This window comes from Protopterus annectens, chromosome 8.part0 (assembly GCF_019279795.1).
Source record: "Protopterus annectens isolate FY-2018-M chromosome 8.part0, PAN1.0, whole genome shotgun sequence".
NCBI lineage: Eukaryota > Metazoa > Chordata > Ceratodontiformes > Protopteridae > Protopterus > Protopterus annectens.
Genome location: NC_056741.1, coordinates 1,926,534,345 through 1,926,559,518, shown reverse-complemented (window position 1 = coordinate 1,926,559,518; position 25,174 = coordinate 1,926,534,345). Strand labels below are relative to the sequence as shown.

At 37.9% G+C, this 25,174-nt stretch overlaps 1 protein-coding gene across 4 annotated transcripts in view; it reads right to left on the bottom strand.

Moving 5' to 3' along the window:
- The window catches only part of LOC122809727 (anillin-like), a 1,124,352-nt gene that overhangs the window by 5,294 nt on the left and 1,093,884 nt on the right, over positions 1 to 25,174 (bottom strand). For 3 of the 4 annotated variants that reach the window (XM_044081431.1, XM_044081432.1, XM_044081434.1), the window contains one exon: positions 23,911 to 24,083. In XM_044081431.1, the coding sequence (XP_043937366.1) occupies positions 23,911 to 24,083 (173 nt within the window). The remainder of the gene's footprint in view (positions 1 to 23,910; positions 24,084 to 25,174) is intronic. The other variant, XM_044081433.1, reaches the window with a different exon arrangement.

Here is a 25,174-nt window from a genome sequence, read left to right as displayed (position 1 = left end):
GCACTTCCTTTTAATCAAAGGCTTGACTCCTTTAACTGACAGCATAAAATCACTAACCCTGTACATACAAACTCAAACACCAATAAACCAAATTTTAAGCAGTAATCAGATGTTACATAGCTCACGGGGTTGCAGTCTCCAGCAGTAGTGGGGGAATTCACAATGGAGAGCTGCAGTCCACTCCTGGACTATGTTGTCACTGGGCTGCTGGCCCAAAAGCAGAATTAGAGAATAGTCATCTCTGTATTTGGCACTGGTTAGGGGGAAGGTAAGAATGGTTACAGTGATGATCCCCCGTCAGCAAAAACTAAATTCCATCATCCAAGCTCATGTTTACCTCCCTATTGATTGATGTACCAGACTATCAGTGTTGTCAAAGTAAATCTTGAAATAATGAGGACAGCTCTCATCACCTGGATGCTGATATGCAGGGCTGGCCTCAATCCGACACCAAATAGCTTGAACATTCAATCTTGACAGTGCCCCCCTCCCCATGGCAGTGTCCATGGTGATAGTTACGTGGGGGTGGGAAGTTTGAGGGAGCTTCCTGTGGGAAAGGCTAGTACCATCGAGTCTCCACTCAATGTGTTTTTGCAACATGCCTTGGAGGTTCATATAGACACATCACACATCTGAGTGCACTGCTTGCAGATTTCTGAATGCTGCTGTGAGCCACAGTATGCAGACACACAACCGTTAACACAGAAAAGGCTTGTTGAACTCTCATCACCTGTAAACTGGGAGGGGGCCCTTGTTGGTGGAGGATTGGCTCTGCAAAGAAGGGTGTTTAGAGAGCATAATGTGAGGATCTGTGATGGCTTCAACTCAGACATTGCAAGGTATACTGTTATCCCCACAGTCTGATATTGCAGAAGAGAATATCAAGCTGCTATCATCTCTTAAGGCAAGAAACAGCCAATGGCCCATGTATAGGAAGATCTTGGCATCCTGCAGCCTCTGACTCATTGCCACTAAGATCATACACTTTGTGGACCCCCTCAGAGCAGATGATAGCCCAAAACTGAAGACCTAGGTTTGGTAAGGATTAGTTCCTATCCTAGAGTAAAAGGATCACCTTGAATTACTAGTGATCTACATATGCTAATGCATAAATCTTGGAGATCCAAACAGCACAATCTCCTCTTAAAAGCAAGAAAAGAAGTGCCATAACCATCCAGAACTCTCATTTTGGTCATTTTAAGTCTAAAATGAGTCTGAAGTCCTTGGTATTTTTGGACACACAAAACACGGCGTGGGAAGCTGGATGCTAATTTGGTCTGGTGAGATTTCCTGGATGGCCTCTTTGTGAGAGAAAGTTTGAATTCTATAGCTATACCCCCCACACTCCTTTTGATAAGGTGATACATCAGGAAAGGAAGTGGAAGGCAGTGCAGTTGGAAAGCAAGATGAAGGATTACATACTATCCAGACATTACTTCCAGTATCCACCTGCCATGGATGAGGGTCTGTTACATTTGCAGATGAAGGGACATGCATGAGTTGATTGCCTCCACAGTGCAGTGGTCAAGTAAAGCCACAGGGATACTGTTGTTTCTCACTCAGCTGGTGGCTGAGACATATCTGAATAGGACATGCATTTCTACCCTTTGGATGGCATCCACCATTGAAACCACCTGAAAGACTTTACTGATTATTCTCTGGTTTTTGGCTGCACCAAGTCAATTTCTGATGCAGACACTTCACCATCCTAGGAAAATGGTGATGTGGAACAGTTAACTTTAAACAACCAACTAAAAGGGTCGTTCAATCTTTTTCAGTCTTCCAGTTTTACCTTAACTTGCATCCCCAAAAGATTGGAGCCACTGAATGGCACAATGTAACTGGTTACATTTAAAACAGCTTCCCCTACAGGAAGCTATAGACTACTTCAATTCCACCTTCCTTACAATATTAAACTCACATGCCCCCTGCAGATATATTCATGTCAAATCAAACTATGCCCCATGGCTAACAAAGGAAACCCTAACTCAGAAAATTTAGAGATAAGGCCTGGACAATATGGAATAAAGCAAGGTCACAACCCAACTTGCAGGCTTACAAAACCTAGAAATAAAGCAAAGAAACAAAACATGACAAAATTAACTACTATACTGAAATCCAAATTAAACACTATAAAATACACAAAAGTTATGGTCTGCAATAAACAATACCCTACTGCCAGGTAAAATAAGTACACCACCACCTGCCACTAATACTTCTGACAGCATTGCCACTCAATTTAACAAATACTTTACTGAAACCATCTTAGCACTGTCAAACAACCACCCACCCCCTACTAATACAAGCACCACTCCCTCTCCCAACATCACATCATCCTTCTCCTTGCAACCTGTACCTACCAATACAATTAGGAAATTTTTAAGAAAATTAAAACCCACTAACCTAACAGCCAACAATTTACCAGCCGAGTACCTTAAACTAACAGCCGAAGGGATAGCATATCCCGTATCAATATTAATCAATAGATCCATAGCTGAACATCAAGTCCTTCCCATGTGGAAAATCTCATACATTGTCCCTCTTCACAAAGGTGGCTCTTTTACCGACTTCTCTAACTAGCGCCCTATTGCAATATTATCACCACTGTCTAAAATCCTAGAGTCTCATTCATATGCAAGTCTCAATATCTCTATACTAACAAACTTCTAGCACTCAGCATGGCTTCCGCCAATACCACAACACATCTACTGTCCTACTGACTTTTACCATCACTGTTAACTATTACAGGAACAGAAACAACTATGTATCCTCTACCTTCCTTGACCTGTCAAAAGCTTTTGATATGGTTTCTCATTCCAAACTCCTAAATGTCCTCTCCAACCTAAACTTTTGTAAGTCTACTCAAGTGGTTCCAGGACTACCTTACTGGACGCCAGCAAGCTGTTTCTTGGCAGCACACCTTCTCACCCCTTCTACCAGTAACACTAGTGGTTCCCACAAGTTTCAGTCTTAGGACCACTACTATTCTCCATATTTTCAAATAACCTTCACCTGTCAGCCCTACAGTGTACACTCATCCAATATGCAGACGACTCAACAGTAATCTGTGCTGCCTCCTCACTTCCTGAGCTTCACAAACTAACACAAGATTCCTTTCATGCAGTTGAGCCCTGGCTCACAAATGCTAAACTAATACTCAACCCCAATAAAACCCAACTAATGATCTTCCATCCCACCAAACAGCCTCACCCTCCATTACATTTATCATCACCTCACTAAATAACACTATTATAACTCCATTCCCCAATTCCAAACTCTTAGGAGTTGAAATTGACTGTAAGCTTAAATTTGACAATCACATTTACCAAACTGTAAAAAAGTTTGTAAAAAACTAAGCACACTATATAGAAATAAACATTACTTTACCAAAAATACTAAGATTGCAATTGCCCAATCCCACCTAATCTCAACCCAGCTGTACGCAGCTCCCATGCTAACTAATCTACAAAAATCAGAGATGCAAAAACTCAAATCCTGCTATAACAAAATAACAAGATTTGCCACTAATCTAACAAGCTAGAACTCATCACTGCCATGCACTCAAACTAAACTGATTAGAGCTCCCCCAACTACTACACTACATTCAGTTAACTATTGCCCGCAAAATCCTCTATCAGCCCAGAAAAACACCAGTTCTACAAACATTTGTCTAACCATATGCCTCAAACAGAAGCCTATGCTCCAGTAATAAAAAGTACATAAAAATCAATGCAGCCAAAACTCAAGCAGTAGAGTCCCTCTTCTCAAATTACATAGGCAAAATCTGGAATGAACTACCTGATAACATTCATCACAATAGTATGTCTAGTCCAGTTTAAAACAACTCTAAAAACCCACCTATTAAACAGATGGCTGTGGCCCTGCTCTTCTCCTGGCTAACTTCCCATCTATGGACAATGCCCTCATCACTACTTCTGTTTACCTAGCATTACTCAGACTCTTTTTTTCTCTACCCAACACCTCCTACCTAAGTATACTACTTACTCAACTCCTGACATAAGAAATCTTCCTATTCATACATTTTATTTTTTGCCATAAATGTGCAATAAATGGTAAATGATTTACCATAAAACAATGTTTATATCAATGCATGTTTGGCCGATGATTGTAAATATGTAATATATCATCTAATGTTTGTAAATATGATTGTTCACAGGAAACATGCATTGACTGTACCATCTAAACTAACAGTTATGCAATTCAGCCTGTTTTGTTCTTTGTATATCACCTGTCTATTGTCTGACATTATCATGTAATTGCCTTGAAATGTCACATTTACAGCTTTGACATACTCTGTATATTGTTGACTAAGTGTTTTATGTGGAGCTTTTCTTCCTGGGCCTCTGCTGAAAAAGGACACATGTCCAGTCAGACTTTCCCAGTAAACACATGTAAAATAATAAAAAAAATAAATGAATTAAGGATGCCTTGACATTCTGTTGGAAATCCATAAGGCAGAACCAGGTGTGATATATCATTACTCTGCCACCTGCGGCCTCTGTCTGCATAATCTGCTGCATTACGGTCAAAATGCATGTTAAGAATGTTCATATGGTCAAAAGTGTAGCTGCCTGGGTGGCGATCTTTGTTTGGAACTTATTCTCAGATACCTTCTGCACTAGACCAGATATCGCCCTAACAGAGCAAGTATGGATCGTAGGTAAGTGCCCTGTGTGTAGATAGAACACATATAGACCCACTCACCCAAGGCAATCCACCTCCCTCGATTCCTTCCTTGCAAGACAGACTTGCTGGGCTCTGTAGGGCTGAAGCCTTCCTCAGGGTCACTGCAGTGACAGTACAGACAATAGGATTCCAGAACCAAAAATTCAAATCCTTTGTGGTTCTTAGGATCCACTCAGGCCTTCCAAGACATGGAATACATCATTGTCAGGTTCTGTGGAGACCAGTGACACCAACTTCTCTGCAGAGCAGAGGTGCCAAGAAAAGTGATGAGTGGTATCTGAATGAAGTCTTCCTACAAAACTTTCTCTGAAGCTGAGGAGAGAGCTTGTAGCCACTCCTTCCTTCTCTTGCATTAACTGCACTATTTCCCAAACATAGACTCATAGGTAGAGGTAAGCCACGGTGGTGCAGTGGGCAGCATTGTCGCCTCACAGCAAGAGGTTCTCCCGTTCGATTCTTGGCTGGAGTGCCTTCTGTGTGGAGTCTGCATGTCCTCCCCATGGTTGAGTGGCATTTGAAAGACATGCGTGAATGGGCGTGCCTTCGTTGAAGGTTGGACATCAGGCTGGCACCTCAGCACCATAAAAATCAACTGCCAATCATTAGCGGACTGGAGTTCCACTGTGATGACCCCTAACCGGGAAAAGCAGAAAGAAGACGACGACTCATAGGTAGAGGGTCAAATTGGCTTCACTGTCAGTACTTATGTCTGGGGGGGACTTATGTCTGTCTTCTTACTTGGCCTACTGGCTTGCTTCCCCCGTGGTACAAAGAGTATCTTAGTGGAAAATGGTCTATGAAAACAACTCAAAACTATGGTCAAACTCAAACTCCCTCATCTGTTTCAGGCTTTTAGATTTTCTGTCTCACTTGACAAGAAAGCTCTTTCAGGCTCTGAAAGTCACTAGGCAAGGACTACAGTAATGTTGACCCCTATGCATTACTGGACAAGGGCTACAAATGCAGACTTCTATGCAATGCTAGTTGCATCATCAGACTGAAACTGGTTGTGATACCTTCAGTAGCAAAGGCCCTGGCACCATGGGTTCAGGAATGGCCTGTGCCAATGAAGGTTGTCCTCCCTAGTCTCCAACTGAGACAATGATGCTCTCAGAATTCTGATCTCCAGGCCAGCAGTAAAGGGGCTTCTGCCTGTCTTGCTGCAGAGTGCCTAGCCTTGGCCATATAAGACCGGTCAGTTGACGCATGTTAAAGGCACAGATACCACATCCATTTGTACCTATGACAGCACTGACAATAAAAGGACAAACAGCATTTGTGTCAGGAGAAGCAGAGAAATTAATGGCCTTGGCAGAATCAGAGTCGGATCATGGCTTGATAAAGAGATAGTAAAGAGGAGTTAATAGTAATACTACCCTAATAAAACAAGAGTGAGAGGTGAACAGGGGGAAATCCAATTCAATGTACTCCTACAGCATACAGCTTCCCATAATTAATAGTCAAAGAAACTGACTTGTGGGAAGAAAGGAAGTGTAAGAACAGTAATGCAGACTTCTTTGCAATGACAGTTACTTGAGTGGTCCCTAGAGAAGTTGCCCTAAGAAGGTCTACTTTGGACAGGGAAGAAATACTATCCCTCCAAACAGAATCTTTTCTGGAAGCTTTATGAGGACACACTCCAACTACTAGAAAGGCAAATTTGGAGGCTTTTACTCTCTGCTTCCTAACAGACACTGGCAGTTACTCTTACTGCTCTCACTCAAGCCGTCTCTTCCTCTTATATTTTCTTCACTTCTTCTAGACTTGCTACTCCCATTATTTATAGTCTCCCGTCTGTCTTCAGTGAAACTGCATGCCTTCAAGTAAGTCACTCTTGGTCTGTCTCCCTTTCTTATTTATCCTTGTCTGAGACCGTTATTAAACCACTTTCAGGTCTGGGCTAGTAACTGTGCAGTCAACATTGACTCAGTGCACTCAACCGTCACTTTAGTTTGTTTTTATTTCTTTATAGAAGTTCCTCTGGAAGCAAATCAATATATGTATGCAACAGTGAAGTTTGCAGTGTGAACACCAGTGTCTGGGCTATATTTTTATGTAAATTATAAATATTATGGCAGACTAAAACAAAGAACTTTGTCCATTGCAACAGCTCCATTTTCTTACACCACAGCAGTCCCACTGGTACTCATTTCTCTTTCTGCTGGGCTCCATTGATGGTTTTAGCAGTCCACTCTTTCCCTTCCTTAAGGTTTTCTCCTTTGCCCCAGATGCTTGTGTAACCACTAAGTTCTGAGCCAGTAGTTTTTCAGATCTGCAGTTTTGCATTCTGGCCAACTTTTTCCCATTGTTTGTGCTGGTCTGTGGGGGTGGGGGTAGCCTTTGCATTTCAAAGTCCATAGAAATCTCTTTTCCATTAACCACAGTTGTTCAAACAGTCAAATACATTTTTTTGCTGTTATATATATCACCATTAGTTAGGTCAAGGTGATGTTGGACTAACTTTCATAACAAAAACTGTTGTAGACCAACAAAAATCAAGACTTTCATCTACTGGCACAAAGGCCTTTTAAACTTCATTATTCCTTTCACTTTCCTCTCTCAGCAGATATTTGGCTGTTTAAGTTTAGTCACAGATTGAAAACTTAGCAAGGAGAGAGTAGAACAAACTGTTTTGTTCGCCTTTGCTAATGTTCAGGCTCACTCCGCTCCCCTAACCTACCCCCAATTCCCACACACACCCTCTAACTCTACCTTTATACTTCCATAGAACTATCCACATATTTCTCAAACCAATACCATTGGTTCTCTCCAGAAGAAAAAAAAAATGAACAGAATTACTTCCAATAGTAACACCCACTCTAGTTTACCACACAAGACTTTCTCTCAAACTGTCCCTCTCCTCGTCCCTACAACTATCACATTACACCTCTACAACCAACCCAGTACCCTCCTAACAATTTCTAATCCTAATTTATAACAAAGATAAAACCGAACTTAAGATACCCCTAAGTCGCATCATTTTACTATTCCTCCGCACTCTACAAGCCTTCATTGCCAATAATCAAATCCACCACCTTCAGATATGTAGGTCTTCAACCAATCCTCTCAGAGAATATCAACATCTACCCAACCTGACTTTCTTCATAATGCTGCACCCCTACAAACAAACCACATCTGATTTATCTGTAAATATATTTTTTTCCATAATAAATCTTTATTGTTATATACTTTTCATACAAAATTATAAAATACAAACTACTAACACTGTAACAATCACACCAAACAATATACAATATTTACAAGAATGCTTCCATATAAGACATTAGAAATATAAGAAAAACATAAGAATAATTAGTAAGTTTCCAATATTGAACAGTTTGATTACACATTTCTCTCCAAGTATAGCAATGATTATTACTACCTTCAATTCAAAAGTTTTATGCTAATATAATATTAAATATCTGTTCCCAAATTTTTGGATTAGTGATACCCTTACTATGTGAATTTAAAAGTAGTTTATGAGCTAGTATATGTTTTGTCGCCAACACTCTGAAGTTTTGCCATGATGTTTTAGTTGGGTCTAGCCAATTTGAAGCTATATAAATCTTCATTAGTAAGAAAATATTAATATGAACTATACTCTGTGATCTGGTAAGTTCCTTCGGGGGAATATGCAAAATCATAAATTTCCAAGACAGTGTTGTACTTTGGTAGCCCACTTTCTGAAGTTGAATTTTAAGGGAATTCCACAGTTTGTATATACACTTACAGCTCCAGAACATATGAAGATGATCAGCCGGTTGAGTTTTGCAGTATGGACATGTTGCAGAGTTTTTAGAATTAAATTTATGCAGGACAAGGCGTGTATAATATGCATTATTCCAAATCATCAGCTGGGTATATAACAGTTTTTGAAGAGAAGTAGCTTTAATAGTCAATTCAATTGCCTTTAACATATTACTTTTATCTGTCAATAATATTTTCTCTTCCCAATAATTTGATAACAAAACTTTACCTCGAAATTTAAGTTCTTTAATTAATTTATTCGTTGCTGTTATACATTTAATATCCTGTTGGAGAGCTTGCCACAACTCAGAGCATTTATTTATAGTCTCTTCATCCAGTTTAAAGTTTTGGAGGTAACTTATAGTAAATTCTCTAATCTAAGAATAATCAGGTAATTTTTAGGTAAATTAAATTCTTGTCTTATGTGGTTGGGCGATCGATCCAGATGTTTATATATATATATATATATATATCTGTAAATATTTTAAAACTAAGTATCCACATTTATGATCAAATACCAAACCAAGACCAAAATATAACTGGCCACACTCTTCAGTCTGTAAAATATCAGTTCAAAATGTTAGCAGAGATATCATCCCAAACACAGGTCCCACAGTTCATAAAATAATCACTCCCAACCACAAAAAAGACCAGTCACCTAATACCTCTCAACAAAAAACAGAACCCAAGCTCACCTTACAAAACTTGAACCCAAGTATGTGCAATAAAATCCATGACATACAGCCTACCTTTTCACATACATTCCTAATATATTCATGGCTACTGAAGCCTGGTTAAGTAAAGAAATAAAAGCTAACGAGATCACACCCCAGGATACAATATACTCAGGCATGACAGACAAAACAAGTGTGCAGGTGGGTGTAGCAATCATCTACAAAAATCCCCTATCAGCTTACCCCCACAGGAAATACCCACATTTAACAATGTGAACTTCTAACACTCCTAAAAATTAATAGGAAAACTATATGTTTAACAGCAATATATATGCCAACAGGGAATAACATTGACACTGCTAAAAACATCCTGTATTGGAAACTACAACACTTGGAGAAAAATACAGCCTAGCATCTCAAATTTCACCACTCCCACTGAATCCATATATTTATACAACTTCAAACAATAAATAACCAAACCTACTAGAATCAATAAATCTTCAAGGAGACACTCAACATTAGACTGGATTCTTACAAACAAGACAAATTGACAAAAGTAGGCTGCCTGTTAGCATAAGTGACCACGTACCAACATATGCCATTAGAACTCACCATAACCCAGATAAACATTTTCTATAATCAAATATGAAATGCAACCAATTTCAGCAAAGACATTTTCAATGAAAACACATACAATACAACTGGAATGTACTTAGAACAATACCACTAGATACTGTTGTAGAACACGAACAACATTCTTACAGACCTTAAATAATCTAGCACCATTACATAGAAAGAGTAAAGTCCATCCCTGCACCATGGCTGACAAAAAAAAAAATCATGATAAAAAGGGATAAAGCCTGGAAAAATTGGTATAAAAATAGAACTCAAAACGCCTTCCAGCCAATTTAGACATCTTAGAAAACTTGAAAAATGCCATGTCAAACAGGACAAGCAAACATACTATACTAACATACAAGACAATCAAAACAACCTAAAACTATTTTGGTGATCACAAACTATTCCACCGTGGCAAGGCCACCACTCCCTCTCCAAAATCAGACAATACGACAGACTATCCCCCACACAGTTTAATTTCTACTTTGTACAATAAATATTACTCTGACACTAATACATCTGCCCCATCTCTACTCCTGTCAAACAAAAACTACCCACAGCTCTTCAATTTTAGTCTTGTACCCCACCTTACTCAATGAAGTTGCTCCTTAAACTGAAAACCAACTACCACCAGACTACCTAAAAATGGCATTAGCAGTCAGTCTTCCCTGTATCCATACTAATTAATAGGTCCATAGCAGAAAGATGCATCCCACCACTGTGGAAAAAATCCTACATCCTATCCCTGCACAAAGACGGCACATCTACAGTGTTTAATAACTACAGACTAATAGCGATTCTCTCCCCCTCTCCAAAATATTAGAGAAATGCATCCATATACAGCTGATGCAATATGTAACCTCATATAACCTGCTCTCAGAAACACAACATGGCTTTAGACCCCAGCACAGCATTCACTGCTGCTCTACTACATTTTTCAAATATAAGAAAAGCAGCATAGAAACAATGATCTGCTTGTATCCGTCATGTTCTTAGACATGTCAAAGGCATTTGATACTGTCTTGGACTGGAAACAACTCATTCAACTCTCCTCAATAGGACTTTCACAATACTCCTTGCAGGATTTCTGAGTTACCTATTTGGAAGGCAGCAAACCATTAAATGGCAAAAAGCCTCCTCCTTTTAACCGGTTACTACAGGTGTCCCTTGGGGCTCTACCCTGGGTCCTCTTCTATTTAATATATTTATTAATGACCTCCACTCACCATACTAGTTTAGTTCAGTAAGCAGATGACTCAGCATTAATATGTGCGGCCTCAACAATAAATAAGCGTCAAGACATTACCCAAAAATATTTCTCCACTGCAGAAACCTGGAATCAAAGAAATCAAACCTAATACTAAAACCCAAGGAAACTAAGGTAATGTGTTTTACCTCAAAAACTTGCCAAAATCAAAAGCAACCTTTTATCCTAAAGTCAACAGATAATACTGTCAATGAAACGGTATTTCACAGTAAACTTAATAGATGAATATGACCAGCATATAGTACACACGATAAAATCTACACACCAGAAACTAGGCTCCCTTTATAGGATCAATGCATTCCTTATAGATACTGCATGGAAACTCTAGCCACCTTCTTATTGTCAACTCTCTTATACACTACACCTATCCTAAAAAACATGCTTCCTGCTGCAAAAAAATATCTAAATTTCTCACCAATTTCCCTTAAAGGACCCACCATTGTCATAGCTTAAAGCAATTAAACTGGCTTGAACTGCAAAGCTACCTAACCTATTCACAACTAACTATAGCACAAAAACTCATTCTTCATCCAGAAAAATGCCTTGCACTACAAAACATATTACTACAATACTGTCTAGCAAGGCCATTCTACTAACAAATTCTTACTACTCACAATTAAGTAAAATAATGTTGCAGGATACATGCTGTACTCCCAACACAGTACTAAATTCTGGAATAGTATTCCCGTACAGATAAAAACCCTCCAACAAATTCAATAGTTTTAAAGCACTGCTTAAACAACATTTTAACCAGTCCCAGTCCTGCACATGCTCATCACCAGGTTAAGACTTTGTGCTCACCAGACAAAACTCTCCAAATACTCTCCTTAAACAGAATACTCTCAATCTCTCACTGAAATGACAACTTTTTATACACAACTGCTGCCTGTACAATCTAGTAAGTTGCATGTTGGCTTTCTCTTTAGTATCTTCTACCTCTGTAAAATCTTAGAACGCATAAATGTAACTACTGTATGTGTACAAATGTAAATAGAAATGTAACAACGCTGTGTTTAACTGGAAGTACAATGCAATGCAAACAAATGGAGCTTTTCTCCACTGAAAATGGGTATGATACAGTTGTACTCCATCAGTAAACAGACAAAAAAAATAATAAATTATACATGACAGGTTCTTAGGAATACTCAATATCATTGAAAAGAGGTGAAAATATTGCAGACATTTCAATGAAAAATTATAGATGGTGGTTATATCTTTAAAAACATCAACAAATTTAAAACAGATGTGTTGTAAAAACTAAACTGAATAGACTGTAAAAAGGTACCTTTGCGTGTCTCAAGTGTGTATTTTATAGTGTTAAATGCTTCACAAGGTTTTGTCAATCCTATAAATAAATGTTTTAAAGCTATTTTCTATGCTGAATGTGCAATTCATGTAACATTTTGCTGTAAATGCTTTGCATGTGATATGTACTGTAATATACCTCTGCATTTAAAACATTAGAACCAATGTTCTATACAAATACTTTTCGCAAGAGGAGGACAAGAACAATTTTAAATTTCATGTTGCTGAAATTGTCTTTCATTACAAACAGGATGGGATTTGGTTAATTATACAGAATTGTTATGATTTAACTGGATAACACTGTGTAAAAGCTGATCACACTAGGTCTGAATAAATGTTTCTCTGAAGCTTGAGCTCAAAAGACGGGAGTTAGCACATTATGTAAATAAATAAATACTGACAGCAGATGTAAAATATTTTATACAGATAATTTATTATAGCTGCCATTTGTTTTATAAAACATGGTTGCAAATGTTTAATTGAATATCATAACAATCATGTGACAATTTTACTATAAAATCAGTTGGTACACCACTGTTACTTGATAAAGCAACTTTTGGGTGTGAACACCTCTTTGGTTTCATTAATTTTGCAAACTGCTGCCACTTCATACTTCCCCAGTTTCTGGAATACTTTTTCTCTTACATAAAGAATGTTGTGATACCCTCCACTTCCTTAAAGGTAAACCTTGGTGATTGGATGGATGCCTATAAATTCGTTGCGGACCCAACCTGTTTTTCCTTCTTGCAGGTCGGAGCGGTCTACGAGTATGATTATTGTTATGATTATTACAGTACACAGACTGGCACTGCCTTGTAAATGCTTTAGCAGGTGCATTCTGGGATCATTTTTTGTTTGAGGTATTGATTTAGTTTGGCTAAAATGCTTTAGATTAAACTAACTGAGCTTTTTTGGAGAGAAGCCCCAGATTCAGAACATCCTCCAAAGCCTCACTGCACACAGGACTGCTCAAGTCCATCTGACTTATGTGTATCCCTCCCTCCAATGGAAATCTCTTTTGAACTGAGATGGGCTCCTGAGTGTTTAATGAAATAAATATCCATCATCAGAATCTAGGAAGGGTCCTCTTGCAGCAGTGAAAGACACAATGAAATAGATGGAGCTGTCCAAAATTCCAGAATCCTACAACAAGGTTCAAATCATGCTCACTGAAAAGATCTTGTTGACTTGGTAGGCAGTGAATACTGCCCAAAGCAATATCTGCATACTCAGAGACAGAAGGGATTGTGAATACTTTAGCTTTCCTCAAGTCAAGAAAATATTTTAACATTTCTCACCAGGAAAGTCAACTTGGAATGAAGCCAATTTTCAGCACAGGCCTGGGGAGAAACGCTCCAGTTGCATGTTTTTGTAATGTGGGAGGAAACCCACACAAATGCGGGGAAGACATGCAGACTCTGCTCAGAAAGCACTCCAGCCGAGAATCGAACCAGAGAACCTCTTGCTGTGAGGCGACAATGCTACTGCTGTACCACTGACATCTGGACCCTCTGTTGTGTAGTTAAATCAGCCAAACACTTGACTCTTCTGACCCTCTCATGGGGTAGAAATGACCAGCAAGAAATTCCATGCCAGTGACAGCAATATACTAAGAATAGAATTAGAGGCATCCTCCCACTGCATGAAACTCTCCAAAGATTCCAACAGAGAAGAACCCACTCCTGGAACACTAACATGGAATATGTTGAAAAGGCCTCAAGAAGTCAGTCAGGAAGAAGAAGGAAGTGAAGAACCTCCACCTGCACAGCATCCTTTACAATGGCCAGCACCTTGGGTAAACATTTCAAACTCAAATCCACCTTTGTGCAAAGACAAAACATCAGCACTTTTGTTGCAACTGCAGGCCACCCAAAACTACTGTACAAAAGAAACATCTGCTAAACATTAGTATATGCATGCAACATAAAAGCTGAAAATAGACATTTAAAGTGTTACACATAACAGGTTACGCTTTGCATGTTAACTTTAAATGTGAACGGTCACACAGATCTATACAAAAAAAGAAAGTAGTGAACTATATTAAAAATAGAGTGAACTAGCTGTTACAGGAAACACATCTGGAAAGAATTGAGCATGTGAATTTGATAAAGGATTTCAGGATGGTCATTCGGTGGAACATCTGGGACAAAGAAAAAGGGAGCACTTATATTAATTGTGAGAGGAGCTCAAATAGTGATAGAAGAAATAAGATAATAATGGTAGATCTGAAGTACTAAGGGACCAGTGGCAAGGGATGAGGATTACCATGGCATGTATTTATATTCCACCTAAAACTGCTACAATGGAGCTTAAGAAAATTCTGGGAGAAATAATCAGCTTTCAGCAGGGATTACTACTTATAAATGGGGGAATGGAATTTGATTTGCACTAGAGAGGATTATCTGGGGGGCCTAGTAGGGAAAATTTAACAAAACAGGGTAGATTTTTGAAGATATTTATGAAAATAATTGTGAATTCAGTAGGAGTTCAGAGAGAATTTACATATTATTCTCCAAGGTACAAAAACTGGGCTAGGCTAGACAGAATTTATACTTCACAGGAATGTGTATAAATGAAAGTTTTTATAGGCATCTAATAATTACTTCAGATTACACACCAATAACTAAAATAAAAATGCAGGGTAACGAAATAAAAATGAGATACTGGCACTTTACCACCTGCTAGAGAGAGTGGAATTTAAGGAATGGGTAGTAGAAATTTTGGAGAAGGTAGAAATTTATTTTCAAAATAGTGATGTATAATGTTTGCAACTACAATTATGTTAATATGGTTTGTTTTCATTTATATAAATGTACAATTGCCTATGTCATACCTGATAATTTAATAAGGATGTTTCTAGTTAAAACATATAGTTAGGGAGTGGAATAAAACTAAAGTAGAGTTTAAAAATAGGCTAGAAATAAAAGTAAAAGATATGGCGAAGAAGTAAATTATTTAGAGGTCTGACAAAGGTTAAATTATTGCAGAATAGGGGGAATCTCACAGAGGAGGAGGAGGAGGTGCAATTGCAGAATGCTAAACAGAAAATAAGGGATTACCCCGATAGTATGCACAAGTTTAGAAAGATTGCTGTTAAGCAACTTTTTTTTTTTTTTTTTTTAATAAGAACACCAGAGCACAAACAACTTAGAACAGGCAGCTCAGGCAACAGAAGTAGAAAGGGCTGTTGCCAAGCTTAGGGAGCCTAAAAAAAAAAAAAAAAAACAGAACCTGTAAAGATATTGCACATTTCAGAAATTTTATGAAAATCAGTAAAAAGCAAAGAAATGTGGAAATCAAGAAAGTACAAATGAAAATGTTTATGGAAGAGTTAAATATGCCAAGGTTAGAGGTGGATGAGGCTCAATTACTAACAATTATGATAGGAGGAGATGAGATAAAAATGGAGATGTATATAGACAATCTACAGGAAGGTTCCCGAGAAATAGATGGTTTTCCTGTGGAAGTTTGGAATCTAAGAGGGAAGAAAGTGATACAGAACTGGAAGGTTTTGTTTAATGGTATTTTAAAAGGTGGAAAAGCACCAACTTCCAGGAATAAAGTGGTGGTGTCTATAATACCTAAAGATGGCAAAGACCATTCAAATCCAGCTTCATGTAGGCCCCTTTAGATTCTAAACCATGATTATAAAGTGTCTATAATGGCTAAAAGAATGGCAAAGGTGATGCCAAAAATGATAGATATGGATCAGTGTGGTTTTGTGGAGGGGAGATAAACATTTGACAGCATTAACAGAACACTGATGATCCAGAGGGAAGCATAATGTAAGAAAATACTGCTGTTGGTGATGGATCTTGATGCACAGAAAGCATTTGAAAGAGTAAGCTGTGATTTTATGAGTAGGGCAATGGAGGTATTTGCATTCCTGATAAAATGTTAAGGATGATTAAGAGGATATACGAGGGATCAGAGGCTATAATTAAACTGGGGGTGGGGTTTCCTCTTTGGTAAGTTTACTTTCAGCAAGGAAACTAGGCAGGGGTGCTCTCTTTCCTTTTATTTGCATTATACTTTAAACCATTGGCAAAGAAAATAAGGGATTTATATTAAAGGATATAACTGGTTTGGTATTCAAGAAAAGTTGGCTTTACTTGAATATGATATTTTATACCTGATAAAGCCAGAAAAAGACATTTCAGCGTTGTGGAATATTTAGAGACAGTTTCAAGTCTTTTCATGATACAAAATTAATGAAGTTAAAACAAGACAATAGCAGTAAACTATGTACCCACAGACAAATTAGTTCAGTAGTACCAATATTTAGGGGGGGTATGATAAAGTACTTGGGCATATGTATTAAAAAGGAGTATGTTATGTCAGCTAAAGATATGTGGGAAGAGATTAAACAAAAGATAATACAAAAACTGAGAAATTGGAAGCTCTGTTTTATGGATATGGATAACAAGATACAAAGAGTCACAATATTTTAGTTCCTTTAGTTTTAAACACACATCAGGCATATTTTTAATCAACCGGAGGAGAAGTTGTGGATATCAATTTATACAGAGTTGAAGGATTTTATATGGGAGGTGAAGACAGCAAGAGTCAAGTGGGAAAAGCTGATCTTTCCACTAGAACAAGATGGTTTGGGATTACCTGATATGAAGGGGTATTTCAGAGCTACACAGTAGTTAAGGCTCCTATACATAGAACAAGCAGAAAGCAATAATTCAAAGTGTAAAAGGATGATGATGATACAAGGGAAAGCTCAAGAAACAAGGTGGACTGGGATTTTGGATGTAGATCCTCAAGAAGAATAACCATACAGATTATACTCAGATTAGCATAAAGTATTTCAAGAACTAAGCCAACATGGGAATGGAGAAAAGAGATTCTGCAAATAGGGATGAGTGCAATTAGAGGTACAGAGAATAGGCAAGAGGAGGCTGGAATGTACTGAAGAAAATTGGCAAAGGAACCAAGGTATTGAGGGCAAATAAGCAGAGAGGGAAAGGTAACAGAATGGGAAGAGACCAAGAATTAATTTGAACTGCAGGCTAGAGACTACCTTCCCTATCAAGGATTGATATCAGTGTATAGGCAAAGAGAAAGAAATAGGGGGATTGTAAGCAAAAGACCAGCACTGAGTTTTTAGCAGAATCTAGAACAGAAGCTGATGTTAAAAAGGGGACGATTAGTAGGGCATATAATGTATTGCATGATAACTATAAAAATCAGAGTAGGTTAGAAGGGAGTGGAAGAGAGATTGGATAAGCAATTCACAAGGGAAAAATGGGAGGACATATGTATGGCTCCCAAATATACAACCCAGTCTAGAAGATTTAGGATCTTTGCTTGAAGTGTTTGCATAGGTATTTTTATACCCCAAGCAGACTACAAAAGATTTTTTTTCCTCAGGTAGACAGCAAATATTAGAAGTGTGATGGGGAAGAAAGAGGTAAAATTGGGAACATATTTTTAGGAATGTAATGATTTTGTAGACTTTAAAAAATTCCCCGCACTAGTCTAACAGAAATACTGGGTAAGCAAATTGGTGTAAATAAGGAAATGATTTTCTGAGCTATGAAACAGAATTGGAACTGCCTAGGCATAGTAAGGCCTTAAGTTTAATTTGCGTGTCTGCCAAAAAAAGCAATTACTAGAAAATGGAAATCCAGGTCTGAGCCAACTGTACTAGACATAACAAATATAACAACAGAGATAAAACAACTGGAAGTGATATTTTTAGAAAAGGGTAGGAGCTAATGACATAGAAAAAATGGGAATTATGGGAACAATACATGCCTGTTTTGGCAGAGGAATGAGGTTTAAGGGAAGGCAGGAACTGAATGAGATTTGTGATGCTTGTCTGACAATGACTGGACAGATAAGTGATGTACAATGTTTGCAACTGAAAATATGTCAATATGGTTTGCTTTCATCTATATAAATGTATGGTTGCCTATGTCATAAGTGATAAATCAAGATGTTTCTTGCTTGAATAAACTTGAGTACACTTTTGCAAGCACATGGGCAAAATACACTGTGTAGGGCTACAACAGTTTGTCTGACATTTAGTGCAGACGAGTAAACTTACAAGCTGTTAATGTTTCCTGTAGTGCAAGGTTTGATTCTCTTAGCTTTCTTTTGTCTATTTTGTGACTCTGAGCAAGTTGCTACTCCAGGCAGTGCTGCTGGGCTGCTCCTGAGTAAGACATTGCATCCAGTATATATCAATTTATAAAAAGTCACTTGCCATAAATACACCAATGAAATTCATTTAAGGCATCTACATTTTAATACTGGTTTGACAGATATAGCCTCATTCAGACCCAGGAGTATATTTGCCCAAAACATACATATCCATATATAATCTTCTGTCTGAACCATTATATCACTTCCTCTTAATTATTTACAACTTGTAAAAGTGCAAATTTAAAAGATATGCCTTTTGGCTTCCTTTTAACATTTTTATATAATGCATTTACTTTATTTTTTTCTCTATCATCACACAGCTGCCAACATATCCTTTCTTTACATTTGTTTTGTCTATATAGAATGCTGGACAGGTTCCATATAGTGAAAATGTAGTTTATATTGTGCTATCACATTCAGCAAATGTAGAAATTAAAAATTCTTTATTAAAAAGATGCTGACAAAAGCTATATTTATAACAGGGATGAGTACATTTAGTTTGACTAAACCTAATATTAACCATATTTTGTTGCTCTTTATAGCATAACATCAGCTTAGTTACTTGCTTGAGCTACCATTATTTTGTTGGTTCTGTTTTCAATGTGAAAGTTTAGTTAAGGATAGGATACATATGATGAAATCTTTTTTGGCCTACAAAGGACTGGGATTTTTTCCATGTAATCCAGGCTTTATCCCCAAGCTTGAGTAAAGCTTTCTGTTTGGGGCTTAACTAGTTTTTGGAACGGGACTTTTGATATCGGGTAATGGGAGGTAAATGTTTGCTTTGTAGCTCTATCAGAGTACTTAAGATGGCAGCTGCTATATTTCAATCAGGACATTGTAGAATGTGTAGTCCATGGATTGATGGTGAGTCCTTAGATTTGATGTACTGTTTCATGACTTTGGTTAGAAGGTAATCTTTAATGATTTCTCTGTGGATTGAGAGAGGGAGTGATACAATGTAATATGGGGCAATAGTCACGGAGGAGAAAGGATGCAATTTCAGGCAAAAGATAGGGTGAGGTCTGTTAGTAATTAGAAGGTCAAGGAGGGCACATATACCTGATTTAAGGTTTAGATGGTCACTGTAAACTCTCTGGGGGGGGGGGGGGGCTGGGGATGGTGTGGTCATATCTTTAAATTTCCTTACGGACCTCAGAGATGTGCACAGAAGGTCACTATAGCTTGTCTAGGGGTAGTGTGCTGTTTAAAAGCAACAAGGTGAACTATATAGCTGTGATCATAATTTTTTTGAAGAGCTGAGCCTTAAGTGTGCTTTGTTCTCCAGTTCAGTTCTCAACTGGGAAGCCTTCTGTGAAGAAACTGCAAATCTTCCCTATCTTTGATTTTTTGCCAGGTCTTCCAATTTTCTGCCATGTCCTAAAGATGTGTCATGATGGATTTGATGATCCTGCCAATTGTCTATAGCAGTATACCTGTGAGTAGACACATCCTGTGATAGAATTACTAATTTTATCATCAATAGCATAACTGACAAATTTAATGCAAGCATCCACCAAGCCATGGCTCCCTCGTGATATGTACAGTAGATCCTAGGATCAAAGGAAACAGAAGGCAGTTGAGCCTTGCAGCTATTTATGGTTAGCTAGTACCCACTGTCAGAGGGAACCTCCTCTCAAGGATGGCAAGGCTAATAAAGCCAGAGTTAAATTTTTGAGGATTCATCCAATTGCTCAGTTCCTGTTTGAAACAAGATACCCCATCATTCTGCTTATTTTGCAGTGGGAATCTATTCCAGAGGTAGGGAAGGTGGTGTGTAGTGAAACTGCTTCTCCACCTTGTTTTATTCGTCTGCTGAAGTTCAGATCCCTTGTTATATTTATAACTCTATTCAATTTGTGGAAATACAAAACATCGTAGGCTACCAGGTCCCTAATGGCTTGGAGGGTGAGGCACAGATCTCCCCTCATGAGTCCATAAAACCTCAAACAGGACTGTACTTTCAGTTTTTTCTGGTAGCTTAGGGGGTTTTAAGCCAGTGATCTTAATTAGAAACCTCTATGGTCTTTCTAGTTCTTTAATATGTCTAACAAGGTACATCTGAAAGGGGGCATAATGTTCAATAGGTGGCCAAATTAATGCTGTATATAATGGGACAATTTCTTTGGATCTGGAATTTAATCCCTTGTGATTTGATGCACTAGCTAAAAGGACTTCCTGACTTTTGTTATGTGATGATCAAAGGAGGAGTTATCAACCCAAGTACTAAAGTCTCAAACATCATTCTCGTTTTGGAGTGGGGTACTGTTTATGTCATACACTGCAGGTAGGGATGGTTTACCAAATACTACTATGTTAAACATTTTAGCATTTAATTTAAGCCTGATGTTAATTAACATTATAAGATCTTTACACATGCAAGTTCTTGTGTGGCTTGGATGCCAGTTGACAATGACTCCCAGTTTGCAGGCTGTAAACTTGGTTAGTCAGATCTTGGTTTGATGTTTGGTCAAGAGAAATTACAAGAAGAGTCCCAGCATGGAGCCCTTTGGATCACTGATTGCCTTCACACTCTGATAAGACACCTGCTACCTGCACCATACGGGTTATTTCCGTTAACCAATTTGCTATCCATCTTACCACATTGGGATCTATTTTTAATGCATTTAACTATGCCAGCATGGGTTATATTGTCAAAGGCCTTAGCTAGGTTGAGTGCCAGATTGTATTACTCTTCTAAAGTTAACTGCTGTGTCTTGATTAATGATACAAAAATCTAATCAATCAGGTCAACTATCATTTGCACCATGGTTATGGCATGAGACTCATAAGGCTGATGGTTTGGAAAATCCCAGGATCAGTACTGATGCCAAAGACGTGATAGAAATTTCAGGGACGAAGGCAGTGACTAAACTCAGATTAAATAATGTAAGGAGTAGATCCACTGAGACTTGCTCGATACTGTTTATTAAGCAAATATATTACAAGCCCAATGGAGAATTTGTAATCTTTGAGAGAACCTTTAGTACGAGATCTCTGGTGATGTGGGCTTTAAATAGCTGTTTCCACAGGGAAGCTCAAAGTCAATTTTGTTAGCTAGCATGTTGGCAATATCTACTGGGTAAGAGTAGGTGGTGTCGTTCTGAGTAACTTCTGAGCAATTTGGGGTGTTATTTCTTAGTTTTGTTATGGAACTGAAGGAGGATTTGTAGCAGTGTTTAGCTTCAGATGTTAAACGTCAGTTTGTAGACCGCTTTAGCATTCCTTTTTTTTTTTTTAAATTTCGCAGTCAATTTTTCAATATGAAAGTGAGTGTTTTCTTTTATTATGCAGTTAGTGGACCACCAGGGTGGACTGCTTTTAAACTTCTCATTATAATTAGATCTTGTAGGTATTTATCTAAACGGGCATAAAATTCTTTTGTGTACCTTCCAGATGATGCATTGTCTGAGCCTGTACCAGAATAAATTAATCTTGAAACCATCACAGAAATGAATGAAACTGAATTCCTTAAATTCTGAGATAGACATCTTCAGACCTAGAGATTCTAACGGCAAAAGTCACTAGTTTATGATCAGACTAAATCAGGGACAGATAACAGAAGGTTTACACAAACCCAAGTTCTGGAAGCCGCAAAACAGCTACTTATCCTTGATTAAACAGAGCCCATAAACAAGTGTACTGTAGAGCAAGCAGTGATTCCATAAAAAGAACACATAGCCTTAGGATTCCGGAAAAGGGTATTTTGCTATTCAGTACTTTTCAATATATTGCTGTTGTGTTACCCTGTTTGACTACATAACAGCTGATTGCACGTTTGGATAAATCTTAGGTCCTTTCAACTGCTGTCATGATTTTGCTGGTGTCAACTGTCAATATGACGTTCATAAATTACATCAAGTGGAGCTGTGATAATAGCATTGTTTCTGTAGCTGGTTTGTTTGACTAATCAAAGCTAGTCATTCCTATAATGGAAGATGTTTACATGCAGCAAAAATCAGTGTGTGTGTGCACACGTGTGCAGCACAGACTGGTTTCAGTCTGTTTCTGACTAGTATCCTCACAGCCCACAGAACAGGTTATGAATTTAGAAATAACAGTATGTTGCATGGCTGTTTCCAAATTCACAATATAAAGCGTACAGTGAACTGCCAGGACTATGGCCAGGAACAGACGAACCACAGGATCCCAGCTATTCAGCAAATTCAATTGCAATACCAAAATACCACACAGGAGCCAGGCTATTTATTAGTAACTGTTAACCCCCCCTGCCTATTCTATAGTCTCCCAAGTTCTTGGCATACAGATTATCATGTGGACAATATATTGAAAGAGCATGCATTAATGTAAAAGTACATCTCCCACTCAGGCTTGGAATTGGGTAAAGAAAGGTAGTAGCTTAATTTTGTAATTTTATATGACCTTTTTGCAGAATTATTCCTAATGCAACTACAGCTCACATGAAATACTGCTTATACTACATCTATGCTTCTTTTATTAAAGTAAACAGATTAAAAATGCTCTTTTTGGGTCATCAAGTCCCTCTCTGGAATTCTGCCCCCCAAGCTTTCAGCATTTTCTGGCACATCTGAACAGACCTTAGGTACAACTAAGGAAATGGTCTGCACAATACACAGCAGCTTAATGAAGTACACTTGGTGAACCCACTCCAAGAGTAACAAATAATGGACATTATTTTTGCTGACCTCTGAAATATCTCCCACTTTGTCAGCAATGCCTCATGCAAAGGTTGTACCAAACACTACTGTTCACATTTGTGAAAGCCAGGTAGCTACAATTAGCTCTGTTTTTCTCCTGGCACATCACAATAAAAGTGCAATCATTTCCCCTCCTGGAAACACAGACAGAAGTATTTGTAAATGTCTCAACAGGTTCTGTATGACAATGAAGCTCTGTAAAATTTATAGCAAACCAAGATTACTAAATGGCCAGAAAAGACTAAAACAAAAAGGGCTTTTTTTTTTGGGGGGGGGGGGCTTTTTCTTTACTCCTTAGAACTTCCCCTCCCCCTTTCTTTAACGTTATTTCTGAGCAACTTTTAATTTGTAGGACTGCCTCCTCTTTCTATAATGTCATTAGCTGCTTTAACTTAATGACAGTACAAGAACTATTAGACTTGTGTGTTTAAGTTATTATGGTGAGTGGAAAATTTGTAAAATATTTCACAGCAAATTAAGGAATATTAAATCCTTAACTTAATCATGAAAATAGCTATAGAAACCAAAATTAATAGCTCTAGAATTTCAGTAAAGGAAATACTTTTTTGGCATAAATGATGATTAACAAACATTTAAGTAGTTGTAATGTCAATGATGTATTGAAAAGAAAAATACTGAAAAACAATCCAGTGAAACAAAATAGTGCATCTTGAAAAACAATCCAGTGAAACAAAATAGTGCATCTTGAAAAACAAGCCAGTGAAACAAAATAGTGCATCTTAAGAATACCACTCACTTAGTGTAACAGAGGGCATCTTTACAATGAGACACAAGTGTCTCTGTGTCATCTTCTTGCTGTGGACGGACAGTAATCAGTTCAAAGGTGTTTGGACGGGCACACAATTCTCGATTTACAGGTTCTATCTTCTTGCTGATACAGTTGGCAAGATTGATACGTCCAACAGGCTTCTAGAAAAAACAAACAAATTCAACAAATGCAAACAAAAGGGTGCTTTCTTTTTTGAAATACTGCAAATGAATCTCTGATAGTTATATTCTTGAGCTTCTAAGTAGGCAAAGAGTACCAAGCGAAGTGAAACATCTTAGGCACAAAAGCAGTATTGAGAAATATTTTGCATACTTAAAAAGTGCATCAACTGTACATGTAATTATACAGTATTTTGCATATTTATCTGGAAAATAAATTACTTTTGTAAATAACTTACACTAGACAGTTTTATACTTGCTGCAGAACATAAACATTTTTAGAAATTCGTAAACGACTAATGTTAATAAACTGAAGGTCAAGACAGAAGTGATATAAAAACTGTAAAGTGGGTGCAAAAACATAGATTTTTTTCAATGTGGCTGTCTTACGTGACACCATTTGGCAGGAAGCCTCGAGTATTTACAAAAGATGTCCACATACGCAGCTTGGTAACATGGACCTTAGAGTTACACTTATGCTGCTACTGGTCAGTATTTGCAAACAAGATGATTCACTGTACATCTGAAGGGGTAACATACTCCTTAGAATACATTTTTCTTGGACAGTTTTTGCTATCCAGAAGTCTGTGGCATCAGTCAAATGAATGAGATCAGCAATGGCCGAAAAGGGGCCATAAGTAGCTGCTGAGTCCTAAAAGTGAATCCTATGCAATGAATTAAAGGCATCCACTCACCAGTCACCAAGATCATGCAGTAGCAAACACCCATACCTTGTGACACTAGCCAGAGACCTTGTTCTCTAGGAGGTTATCATTAACTTGCAAGAAATGATACCACAAGCAACTCCTAAGGTAAGTAAATGCTGGAGTGGAACTAGTGTCAAGTATTCTGAACTCCTCTCCCTGGCTCCAGATGTATACAAAACAGCAGAACAAACCATAGTAAGGAGGTATATTTTCTTACATTACTGCTTGGAATAGTCACTCTCTCCAGATTGAGCCTCCAAACAAGACAAAAACAAAAGAACTGTTGTGTTTGCCTTGCCATCTCCCACTGGTAACAGTAATAGTAAAAACGGACTAGGTTACTGATATGTCTTGTAGGTAGCTTCC